Source organism: Stegostoma tigrinum, chromosome 1, assembly GCF_030684315.1.
Source record: "Stegostoma tigrinum isolate sSteTig4 chromosome 1, sSteTig4.hap1, whole genome shotgun sequence".
Taxonomy (NCBI): Eukaryota; Metazoa; Chordata; class Chondrichthyes; order Orectolobiformes; family Stegostomatidae; genus Stegostoma; species Stegostoma tigrinum.
The window spans coordinates 88902871-88916077 of NC_081354.1; the positions used below are offsets into that span (position 1 = coordinate 88902871).

At 39.9% G+C, this 13207-nt stretch overlaps 1 protein-coding gene across 3 annotated transcripts in view; it reads right to left on the bottom strand.

Annotated features, from left to right (window-relative positions):
• The window catches only part of anapc4 (anaphase promoting complex subunit 4), a 93278-nt gene that overhangs the window by 22639 nt on the left and 57432 nt on the right, over nucleotides 1–13207 (bottom strand). For all 3 annotated transcript variants that reach the window (XM_048539134.1, XM_048539125.2, XM_048539116.2), the window contains 3 exons: nucleotides 12707–12758; nucleotides 10903–10958; nucleotides 7393–7439 (listed from right to left, as the gene is read on the bottom strand). In XM_048539134.1, coding sequence (XP_048395091.1) covers nucleotides 7393–7439; nucleotides 10903–10958; nucleotides 12707–12758 — 155 coding nt within the window. The remainder of the gene's footprint in view (nucleotides 1–7392; nucleotides 7440–10902; nucleotides 10959–12706; nucleotides 12759–13207) is intronic.

Consider the following 13207-nt stretch of genomic DNA (forward strand, 5'->3'; position numbering starts at 1 on the left):
AAAGGAGGAGCAATTTTAAATATATACTAACATAAAGTTGGTGACACTTGGTTTAAGGTGGGCCAGTTTAAAGCACTTAAGGCAGAATCAAAAAGCAGAAACCTAGGCGGCACGGTGGCTCAGTAGTTAAGCACTGCAGCCTCTCAGCACCGGGGACCCAGGTTCGAGTCCAGCCTTGGGTAACTGTCTGTGTGGAGTTTGCACATTCTCCCTGTGTCTGCGTGGGTTTCCTCCGGGTGCTCCGGTTTCCTCCCGCAGTCCAAAAATGTGCAGGCTAGGTGGATTGGCCAAGCTAAATTGCCTGTAGTATTCAGGGGTTTGTGGTTATGGGGGATGGGTCTGGGTGGGATATATCAAGGGGTGGTGTGGACTTGTTGGGCTGAAGGGCCTGTTTCCACTCTATAGGGAATCTAATCTAATCTAATTATGGATTTCACAGACTGTGACACGTTTACATAATTAGGACTATTCAAAAATTGTGTGCTATTTTAAAGACAAAAGAGCTCCGACAATCTTGTTTGCAGTTGGCACAGAAAGGCTTCACAGTGTTAAGACAGATAGTAGGAACTGCAGCTGCGGGAGAATCTGAGATACCAAGGTGTAGAGCTGGATGAACACAGTAGGCCAAGCAGCATCACAGGAGCAGTAAGAAGGGTCTAGGCCCAAAACGTCAGCCTTCCTGCTCCTCTGATGCTGCTTGGCCTGCTGTGTTCATCCATCTCTACACCTTGCTATCACAGTGTTAACACATTCTGTTTTCATACAGACGATCAGAAAAACATCTAAATTGGAAGGGTCTTGAAGCCAAGGTAAGATTCATTTCACGATCAACAGATTTCAAGTCATCTCACAAACAGAATTCTGGAGAAATGTCTGGAACAGGTCTGGCAGCATCTGTCAGAGAGGCACAGAGTTAATATTTTGAGTCTGGTATAGCTCTTTTTTTTGAATTAAAAAGGTACAGAAGAATCTATAACAACCAGCAAAATGTTGGCAGAGTTGACGCCATTGTAAAAGTCATAAATATGACTTTTCTGAAGGGGAACAGAATTTCAGAGAGGTTCACTGAACAAGTCACCTTGGGATAAAAGATGCATTATATTCCTGAATTTGCATTTCAAAGCAGAGACAGATGGATATTCTCTGAAATTTTCTTTAGGTTCAATTTGGGACAGGGTCGTAAATACATCAGTTTCAAGGGAGGATGTGCTTGCGGTTGAGAGCAGCGTGAATGAATCAAATGTTTGTATCTAGTTGGGCTTATGACAGACAGAGTAAACATTACGGCAATTAGTTTAGTTTTGACTGCAGAACAGAAAGTTCAAATCTTTAGTTCAGAAAAGCAAAGTTCAGTTCAAAAGCAGAATGCTTTCTCCGATCAGAGGAATTAAGTCACTTAAGGGAACCGGTCACCTCAGAAGGAGTGATCTTTAGTACTCGAATCTGACAAGCCAGGTCAGTTTCAATAGAAATCTTCAAATTATTAGAACTGCAAAAGTTTTGAAGGGCAGAGTTAAGGTTAATGCCAAGGAACATGGAAAGAAGTCACAGAAAAATGGAATCAGCAGTTCAAGAAAAGGAAACAAGACTGCATCAATTAAATAGAGAATTAAAAAAGTCAAGTTAGGAGTGATATTTCTTAGGGATTCTCTCTCTACAACAGATGATGTTGGGAAACAGACAAGCTTTTTTTCTATGCTTCCATCTTCTGTATGTATAAAATTTTTTAAAATTTCTTCGTTTGTGTAATTAACAACAGAATTTAAGTTCAAGGACATCTGAAACCTCCTGTGAATATGTTACAGTGACTAACCACCAGATTAACCTAATGCAAAAAGTATATATATGATCCAGCAATAAGAAGGTGTTCAGCTGGATGAACACAGCAGGCCAAGCAGCATCTTAGGAGCAGGGAAGCTGATGAAGGGTCTAGGCCCAAAACGTCAGCTTCCCTGCTCCTAAGGTGCTGCTTGGCCTGCTGTGTTCATCCAGCTTTACACCTTGTTATCTCAGATTCTCCAGCATCTGCAGTTCCTATTATCTCTATATATGATCCAGCAAGTCAGGTTTCATTCTAGAATCTCACTTGTCCAGTATTAGCATCAGGTGGGATAACAGCAAACTAAAGCCTTTAGGAAAGATATTTTGGGCAAGAAAATGGTCATACTATTGACACATTACTTGAGGATTGGCACAAATACAAAGCCACAATGGTAGGCCAGTAACAATTGCATGCTTTAGGTACAGTCAACACCACTGCTATGATCAGAAAATCACACCAAACCAGCCAATTATCTTTTAGAGATACAAGGTGTAGAGCTGGATGGGCATGGCAGGTCAAGCAACATCAGAGGAGCAGGAAAGCTGACGTTTCAGGCCTAGGCCCTTCCTCAGAAACTTTCTGAAGGAGGATTTAGGCCTGAAACATCAGCTTTCCTGCTTCTCTGATGCTGCTTGACCTGCCATGCCCATCCAGCTCGACATCTTGTTATCTCAGATTCTCCAGCGTTTGCAGTTCCTACTATCTCTGAAACAATTCTCTAATAGATGCAGCTTCTCATCTCGAGTGAAAAGCTTTTTTTGAAGATTTCTATTTAAACTGTCCTGGCTTGTCAGCTTTTCAAGATATGCAAGTCGGGGATACAACTCTAAAGGGGGTACAGAGGCAGACAGTCCTGGGTGTACAGGTGCATGGATCACTGAAGGTGGCAAAACAGATGGATAGAGCAGTAAATAAGGCACAGGGTCTATTTTTGGAGTGTACAGTATAACAGCAAGGTGGTGTTGAGAAACAGCAACAGAAATTGCTGGGAAATGTCTGCTGGTCTTGCAGCAACTGTGGCAGTTAAGTTCTGAAGAAGGGTCACTGGAACTGTTAACTCTGCTTTCTCACCACAGATGATGCCAAAATTAGAGTTTTTCCAGCAATTTGTTTTTGTTTCCAATTTCCAGCATCCACAGTCTTTTCTTAAGCAAAGGGGTGATTCTCAACTCATAAGACACTTGTTAGACTTCAGGTGGCGTATCATGTACAGTTGCGGATGCTACTTTATAGGAAAGAAGCGAATGCATTGGAACACTGCAGAAATGATTTACTACAATGGTTTCAGGTAAGTGATAATTTGGTTTTGAGGACAGATTGAAGAAATTGGGGCACTCTCCCTGGACAGAATAAAGCTGAGAGATGATTTGCTTGAGATTTTCAAATACATGAGTTGTGTAGTCAGAGCAGATAGAGTGAAGTTGTTTCTGTTCGTAAAAGAAACAAGAAATTGTACAGATTTAAAATGATGTGCGAACAAAGCAAAGATGAGAAAACTTTTTCACAGAATAAGTTGCTAGGATATGGAATGCACTGCCTGAAAATGTTATGGAAGCACATTCGATTAAGGCATTCAAGGAGTCATTGGGTGTGTTTTTGGACAGTAGTGGTGTACAAGGACATGGAGAAAAGGCTGAAGATTGGCACTAGATAATAGTGCAAGTTCAGGCACAATAGGCTGAAAGCACCAAAACAATTCCTGTGAAGATCTGCAAAGCACATGACAGCAAGGGACACGGGGTAGGCATGAGGAATAAATCTCAGTCGAAAAGCCAAGTCAGACTCCAGAACATAAGATGTGATCAGAGTGCCAGTACACCACCGCACAGTGGCAGCAAGACGAGTATTAAGTGCTCAGATGCAAAACATCACTGATGTTCAGAGTCAACCAAGCAAAAGACAAATTTCGGAACACGATCAAGCTTTCTACATTGTTAATCACATGTTGACGGCATAAGGCAGTAAGGAGCTTTAACACCCATTACCATCAGGTGTCATGAAAAGGCAGGATGACATGTACTGCAAGGTAAAATCAACACAGGAGCTTGTGTCAATATTTTAGCACTGCACATGCCGAACGGCACAAATCTCGGCAATGCTGTTTCATAGTACAACCCGCAAGAGACCATCTCAGTGGATCAGATCAGATCACCAATTCTGTGCAGTGGCAGAACCACACTGCCAATATACAAGCTCAGTTCAAAATCTTCTGCCTAGCAGATTCCAAGAGTCAGCAGGAATACAAGTAGGCACAGATCTTGGTATGGTCATGAGATTCGAACCCACACCCACTATGGTGGGATGGACCACGGACAATGCAATCAAAGCAATCAGCAAGTTGCAAGTAAACATTTTGAAATGAGATGTAAAGCAGGTATCACGACAATTACATCTGACACATTAAGCAGAGTAGGCAACCCAGGCAAAGGACAAAATCCTCCTCTTGATGTACACATCAATGCCCTATACTACAAAGCGAAAGATACTCTGAAAACTGATCTGTTGCAATTTGCCCACAGCCAGCATGAGCAGCTGCAATTGACAACTGCCAAAGATAAGGGACTATAAGAGTTACAGAAGGTCATTATCCAGGGATGGCCTGATGATATTAAAGAAATACCCGAGAGGATACAGTCATTTTTGCCATACAGAGATTCAATTATACCACGACAAATGATTCTTAAAAGCAAACAAGTCATAAAACCAGGTACGGTGATAATGTGGAGCTGGAGGAACACAGAAGGCCAGGCAGCAAAGGACAGGCAAGTTGACATTTTGGGTCAGGACCCTCCTTCAGAAATGATGGGGGAGGGAAGGGAGCTCAGAAATAAAGAGAGAGACAGGAGGGGTCGGGCTGGGGAAGGTAGGTGGGATTGTGATAGGTGAGTGTAATTACGCAGTTGTGGGGTTTGGTCAGTGAGGTAGGCAGGGCAGATAAGTGGGAGAGAAGATGGACAGGTTGTCTCAGTTCAAGGAGGTGGGGATGAGAGGGAGGGTCATGAGATAAGGCCAGGGGTGGGGAGATTTTGAAACCGGTAAAATCCACATTTAGGTCACTGGGCTGTAGGCTCCCAAGGCGTAATAAGGTGCTGCTCAAGTTTACAGGTGGTATCACTGGAGGAAGCCTAGGATGGACAGGTCACCCAGTGAGCGGGAGGGGGAGTGGAAAAGGTTCGCAAATGGAAGGTGTTGTCATTTGTTGTGAACAGAGCGCAGGTGTCTACAAAATGGTCTCAGAGCCTCCAACTGGTCTCACCAACATACAGGAAGCCACATTGGGAGCAACGGATGCAATAAACCACATTAACGTATGTGCAGGTGAACATCTGTCTGATGTGGAAGGTTTGTCTGATGTAGAACGTTTGTTTGATGTCTTGTATGGAGGTGAGGCGGGGGGAGGTGTAGGGGCAGGTGTTGCACTTCTTGCGGTTGCAGGGAAAGGCGTGGGTGGTGGGCAAGTTGGGAACGTGGAATGGACGAGGGAGTCACAGAGACAGCAGTCCCTATGAAAGGCAAATAGGACATCATGTTCCTGTAACACCAGGGACACACGGCATTGAACACAGATTAATGTGCTAGCTGCCATGTGTTCTCTGGCCATGGAAGACTCTGGACATGCAATCACTTTTGAATGTATGTGCAGCATGTTAAACATACCAACCTTGACAATGAAGGGAACGTTCTATGTTCTACATTCACGGCTGCAGGATATTCTTCGATGCCAGTAGCTGCAAACCTATTCACAGGAGGTGTGAAGAGCATGGGTTTGTTTCTCTAAATTTCCCATTATTCATCAAATTAGTAACACAACGAGTGTGCCTGTTGTTGACACAATCAGCACTATTATCAGCTATGTTCCATGTTCTAGAAGAGACAATATCCAAAAATGGACTGTACTCACACTGGTAAACTGTTTCAGACATGGGCATTAAGTGGGGAATGACTCATATCGCATTGTCGACCACACTCAAACACGAACAGAATATATAGTATGTACCATGCAATCAATGATCAAGTGTCCAGCAACAAAGCAACACATTTGCATGGTATTGCTGCCTTTTCAATCGACAGCACTGGGATTACCATTATCAAACATACTTGGAAGGCAAGTGCGAACAACCATACCCAGGAACTGTCTTATCAATCCCAGGACAAAAAGGAGAATGTAACAGATACTTGAGAAGCAACCAGGTAGACAGGAACAAAAATTGAGCTTTGGGGAGAAAGTAAGATACAAATAAGGATATAAATACTTGGATACCAGGAAAAGTTTCAGGTCTAGCCCAGAACAGACAAGGTGCTGCAGTGCAAAGGAATAGAAGCTAGCTTGGACCAATATACAACACACCTATTAAGCACAAAGAGAGTGAGGAAGAACACTCTGATAACGACTGTGAGATGATGTTTAGCGACAGAAACCAGCATGAGCAAAGAACAGAGGGGTAAATGTCACCCAATCAGGGCGAAATATCAAACTTCAAATTGTGTTGAAATGTTAGCCTCGTAAACTCTATTTTATCTGCTCATATAATTACCAAATTCACAAAACATGCCGCTGCATAACCATGAATCATCGGTTTGGAATAAGTATTTATCTTTGGAAGAAGGTGAATGCTGTGTTAAATTCTAACAAGGAGCAGGAATAGACCATTTTGCCCCTCAACTTTGCTCTACCATTCAATAAGGTCACAGTTGATCTGATTGTAACGTCAAATCTACATTCCCACCTATCCCTGATAATCTATTACAAAAAGAGTTGCTCAGCTGATTGGGCTGGTTTACAATGCAAAGTAATGCCAACAGCATGGGTTCAATTTCCAGACTGAGGTTATCTTGGAGGACCATCTTCCTCAGACTCTCCCCTCACCTCAAATTAAACCACCATCCTGCATCTCTCTCTCTCCCTCTATTGAGAGAGAAGCCCCATGGTCTGGTAAGACTATAGTGACTTTACTGAATGACCTTGCCTAGCACCAGTGCCTTACAACTTTTAAAAGGATGCTAGTTCCACTGCCTTTTCAGGAACTGCGTTTCAAAGATTCTCAACCTTAATAGAAAAAAATTTTGCCTCGCCTCTGTTTTAAGTGGATAACACTAGATTTGGGTTGAGGCTTCCTGATTGCTAGCAGCAATGCTGCATCACAAACATTTAAAGCCCACCATGATCTCACTTCCTAATTTGGTGACCTCCTTCAGTCTATCTCTAAATTATTCATCCGTCTCTAGCCTCTTGTGCATCTCTCCCTCCCTTTCAATCCACCAAATGTAGTTGTACCTCCAGCTGCCTAGGCCCATATTTTGGATTTCCTTCACTTAATTCTTCTGATTCTTCACCTCTTGTTCTCACTTGAAAATTATTTCTTCAGCTAACTTTTTTTGTCACTCTTCATGGAATCTCCTTCATCGTAAGTGGAAATTTTCCTTTTGCAGCTTCAACTTCTTGTAGAGCAATGATGAAGATTCTTCAACATTAAATAAACTATACAAAAGTGAATGGTTTTAGATTGTTAAAAATAACAATATTACTTTGTAGCTCTGAAAGAACTACTGTATGCATTACTGCAATTTACCTTGTTTAGCTCCGGCAAAACATGATCATCAGACATCCTCAACATTGCTGAAAAAAAAATTAAGCCTGATTATACCATGAGAATTTGTCATGGCGTTACATAAATTTTCATTAACGAACCATCTTCAGCCCACACACTAATGAAAGATAATATTGTAAATACTGTCACTTGAGACAAACATTAGTTTAGCAAGCTTCTATTTAATCCTAGCTCGATGAAATGTCTATTTCATTTGATTTAAGTGCCAGCTATTAATGTGAAATAAAAAATGTAAAATTCACACATGACTACAACGGAGGAGACAAGGGCTTCGGTGTTATTATCGTTAGACTATGAATCCAGAAATTCAGCTAATGTTCTCAGGACTTGGGTTTGAATCCTGCCTTGGCAGATGGTAGAATCTGAATTCAACAGGAAACAAAAATCCAGAATTAACAAACTATTGATGATCCTGAAACTTGTCTATTGTTAGAAAAACCGACCTGGCTCACTAATGTCTTTCAGGAAAGGAGATCTGCTACCCTCACCTAACCTAGCTGATATTTAACTCTATATCCACAGCTGACTCTCAAATGCCCTCTGAAATGGTCTAGCAAGTTACTTAGTTGCAGCAATTGCCCTTCCTAAGGGTATTGTGGGTCAGCCTACAACACATGGACTGCAGCGATTCTAGGAGGCAGCTCACCACCGCCATCTCAAGGGTGGTTAGGGTCAGGCAATAAATGCCAGCCAGGGATGTTTGCATTCTATGACTGAATACAGGAAAAAAAAATTCTCACTGGAGTAATAACATCTCTGAAAATAGTTTAAAATAATTGTTGCTTGAGTTAAAGCTGTTTTATTAAGTTTTAGTTTTTTAAAGTTGCTACATAAAGAAGGCATTTTAAAAATAATTATCATTTAAGTTACTTTAAACCTGGCCAGACATGCAGTATAATCCACAGTGCTATTAGATTAACATTTGATTGCTCATCTCCTACTTCTCCAAGGCCAGCCCACCATCAACAAGAACAAATCAGGAACTTCAATCTAGGCTCAAAACGTCAGCTTTCCTGCTCCTCTGACGCTGCTTGGCCTGCTGTGTTCATCCAGCTCTACACCTGGTTATCCTACATTCCCTATAATTTGTTTTTCTTTTATGCACGACCTGAGTCCCCAAAACTGGAAGTCAATTCTGGGAACAGTGTTAGCATGCCAATCAGCATGTGCAGATCGTTGGAGTGGCCGTATGTTTGTGCAGCTTTGAGAGAACATTCGTCAAGATTGTGATGGGATACTCTGCGCTCGCCTGGATGAGCATAAATCCAACAACAGTCATGAAATTTGATGCCATCCAGGATAAATCAGTCCACTTGACTGACAGCACATCCACAAACACCCATGCCCTCCATCACTGAAGCATAATAGTAGCAATGTGTATCATCTACAGGATGCGCTGCAGAAACATACCTTTGGCAGCACCTTCCGAAACCATGACCCTGCTGATCTGGAAGGACAAGGGCAGCACTGGCATGGCAACATCGCCAACAGCAAGTTCCTCTCCAAGCTGCTTACTACTCTGAATCGTAAATATATCACTGTTCCTTCAGTGTCTCTGGGTAAATATTCTGGAACCCCATCCCGAACAGCATTGTCAACTTTCCCAAATCAAATGGACTGCAGCAGTTCAAGAAGCTAGCTCATCATTGTCTTCTCAAGCACATTTAGGGATGGGCAATAAATATTGGCCCATGCAATGAACCCCATGTCCCTGAAAGAAATTTTTAAAAATATAGACAAATTGTAATGGCGTTTTCAGAAAGTGGGTCTGAGGCACTTAGTGTATAGTATTTCTAAAGGCTGCATTCTAGATGTAAGATCAGTGTGACGGTCCTTGATTCAAAACAGCACAGGACCAAATATGAAACTAATTACTTCTAGCAAAATGTATGTTAGATGGGTTTCAAACAGAAAACACTTCAGTCTTTTGACTAACATCTGACAACAAAGGAAGGTGGTTCAGATCATGCATGGGTGCTGTGTTGCAAAAAGGTCCCATCACCATCAGCCCCATGGGACAACTAGGGATGGACAATTAATATGATCTTGTTCCTGTTGTCTCCACTTAAAATTTAGTAAGTAGAATTTGAACATGTACATCATAAATTTAGAAATTACAAGAGTAATATTTTTCTGAGGTTGATGGAATTGATCTGAAGTTATTTGACTACATTTATTCATTTTTAGGAACACAAGTTACTCAGTCCTGTGAGCATGTTCTGCCATTCAATTAGATCATGAGTGATTGGTACTTTAATCTAATTTCCACAATTTGGTGCTATTGTCCTTAAGCCTCAAGTTTATCTAAAATCTATCAATTTCAGATTTTACACTTGCAATTAATCTAGGCATTAGCAGCTTTTAAAGGAGCTTGTTTGGATTTCCACTTATTATGCAGAAGACCACAACTGACATCACTCCAGCACATCCTCCACCATTCCTTACTCCCTGCCACTTACAGAACAGTACGATTTGGTTTTGTTGTATTTAAAATAGATTAATGCACATGGTTCCTCTCTGAATTCCATCTGGGACAGGTTTGTCCACTCACTAATAATATCTCTTTTCAACTTTCACCTACATTACTTATTGTATGATTCAATTTTGTTGTCAACAAATTATTGTCTATCCCATCATGAATTATTTCCAAACACAGCAAAAAACTGAATCAATAATTCAGATCCTTTGGGGATACCACTAGTTACAACCCGTCAATTAGAGTGCATGTCGTCATCCCTAATCAAAGTTACCCAACACACAAAAGAATTTCCGAAACCATGCCGCGAATTCCATGTGATTCCATTTTTTCTAACAGTTGATTATGTGGAACTCTATTGAACATTTTCTGGAAGCCCACATAAATAGTCATTTTTTTTAAGTCAGTAATTATCAGATTCACGTTTCTTCATATGGTGACTAGCAGTTTGGTAGATACATAACTAGACAGAACAGAACTTGATAAAATTGGCTTCAAAATAAATTTATCAACTGCTGGAGCAGGGAAGTTGACATTTCAGGTTGGAACACTTGTTCAGAAGGGTTCAGACCCGAAACGCTGACTTTCCGACTCCTCTGATGCTGTCTGACCTGTTGTGCTTTTCCAGCTTGGCATTTAAAATCTCTAGCTTTCAGCATCTGCAGTCTTTTCCATCTCTTTATCAACTACTGTCCAGGTTCATGCAACTTCTATCAGAGTGAAGTGGGCATATTTCCAATTCTGCATTAAGTAACATTAATTCTGCCAGTGCATGCTACAGTTGCTTTTAAATTATAATGGCAACATGTAAATGATTATTTTTATTCATACAACTGATAATAATGCTGAAATAGACTCTTCTACTTAGCATGCTTCATTCCATACTGTTAGCTGTATCGAAGTCAAGGACTTACAAATATAGCAGCATTCAAAATTACAATACAATAGAACAATCTACTACATATAGATTTTATGGTAAATGCAATTTTAATTACCTGCATACAGCCATCGGAAAAATGCCTTGAAGCTTTTCATACTACTGTCTATAACTCTAAAAAAGAAAAGAGTATCAGTTAAAGTCAATCATATTAATGGTTGTACTCAAGATGGCATCAATATTTTTTTGGTTTCTATGGTGTGGCGCTGCTCAGTAGAGACACCAATAATGATGGCTCAGATTCAGAGGAGAGTGTGGCAAATTTCCCACATTTCTTTATAAATGGAAGATTGACCATTTGATAAAGTGAGCGGAGATGGGGAGATCTGCAGTGGGGACCGGAATTACATGTTGGACTTATTTTATACAATAGTCATTCTTGTGAGGAAGAGCCATTTAGTGAAATATTACAGGGGTGTGGGGAGGCATTTGTTGGAGGAGGAAATTTCAATCTACCCTTATATAAGAATTCACATTATGGAAGTTTCAAACTTACCAAGTAATCACCAAAGTGCAGTTTCTTTAATTTATTGGAGGGAACTGGGCTGAATACAGCCTCCCCTTTCCAGTGGAGGAAAAGAAATATAATTTGGGGCATTCACTAGGAGGAACACACAAATGGCCCCCAAGAAATGCATACATATGAGTTTATCAATTCTGCTTTCAGCATTTATAAACACTGTTCTAAGCACTCGGTGAGAGACTTAATATTGAAACACACTGAAGAGCATGAAGTCCTAACATTCACACGATACAGAAGTATAAACTTACCAGAAAAAGTTAGGGTTTGACCATTCCAATGTGAATAATTTTGCAATGGTATGGCAAATCATAATGACTTTCAAAGTCTTTCTACTAATAGAAGAAACTCTCTCAAATGCCATTCCATTCCTTCAGTTTTTTTTAAAGTTTTATTTTAACTTTCTCTGTCTTTTCACACTCTTAATCACACTCTTTATTTTACTTGCAGTACATGACATAGGTTGAATTAGCTATTGTGACGTACAGTTCCTAGTTCAGACTTTGTTTGCCTGCTGCAATAATTTTTCAATCTTATTGATTGTGGATTATACGCAGTACCTTGCTCCTTAGAGTCTGTGAATGTGTTGCAAAGAAATGGATTCAACTTCAAATTTCAGTGAACAAACATATAGAAAGTTTGCAAACTTGAATAAGTGTAAAGAAAGTAAATGGATTCAAGACAGCACTGACAAGTCGACTGTGAGCTCTCTACAGCAGATCTTAATCTCACATTTCTTATAATCATTCCACAATTTTAAACCTTAATTCAAAGCCTGTAAAAATTACTAACAATGTTCTCTAACATCTACCATGCCTTGTTCTGTTCAACCACCCTATCATCTGTATTTCAATGTACTTTATGATCTGCTTGTACTGCACGCAGAACAGAACTTTTCACCGTACTGAAGTATGTGTGACAAATAATAAATGACATCAAATCAAGGTGATGCTGTTATTCCTGCTAAATACAAAATCTGTGCCATGCTTAACATTAAAATATTATTCACATATGGAAGTATTTAAAATAAAATTTCCATATTATTTAGAACGGCTTATTCATTTACAACAGAGAAGGGACAAGGAAAACAACTATTTATTGAAACGTATTTCAACCTATTGTAATGTAATTCATTCGTATGCCATACATTAAGATTTTTTGTTAAATCACAAACTATGCCTTTCAATTAGTTGTATTCATTTTATTTAAGACTCCCTGTTTTCATAAAATTCATCAATGTTTCAGTTATTGCTCATTTACACTTTTTATTTGTTACGGGTAAAACAGATTCTTCACACAAAAATAGCAACTTAACTCAAGGCTTGTTTCCATTTGTACTTACTGTAACAATTCATTTGCTTTCAGTATAAATGTTCCTACAGCATTTATGGCATCTTTGAAAGAAAAGAAGTAATTTACTTAAATCAATGTTGAAAAATAAAATAGCAAGTTTCATTCATGAGGTGGTTTGAAGCTGTTCCAATATATCATAGCAAAGAGAGATTAGAAATAGAGTTAGATTGCTTTTATTTCTAAAGTCTAAGTGCTAATGAACTGTATTAAGATTGTAATTCAACAGCGTGACCCCTTTCACCTTTGCTTTTGTTCCTGTAACTGCAAAACAATAATTCCTATGTCAGCAGAACAGCATTAGAAAAGTCTTGAGCACACTACCACTGTGTCTCATAAGGCAAAATGCATTCTGTAATTTGATGTTATATAATAAATATCACAATTTAAGGCAAGAAGGAACGGATAACAACACAAAGACAGCCAGTCAGCAGCGTGAATGATAAACTGAAAAGCAGGCAAGTTTTATAATTTACAAAATTCCAGAATCCAT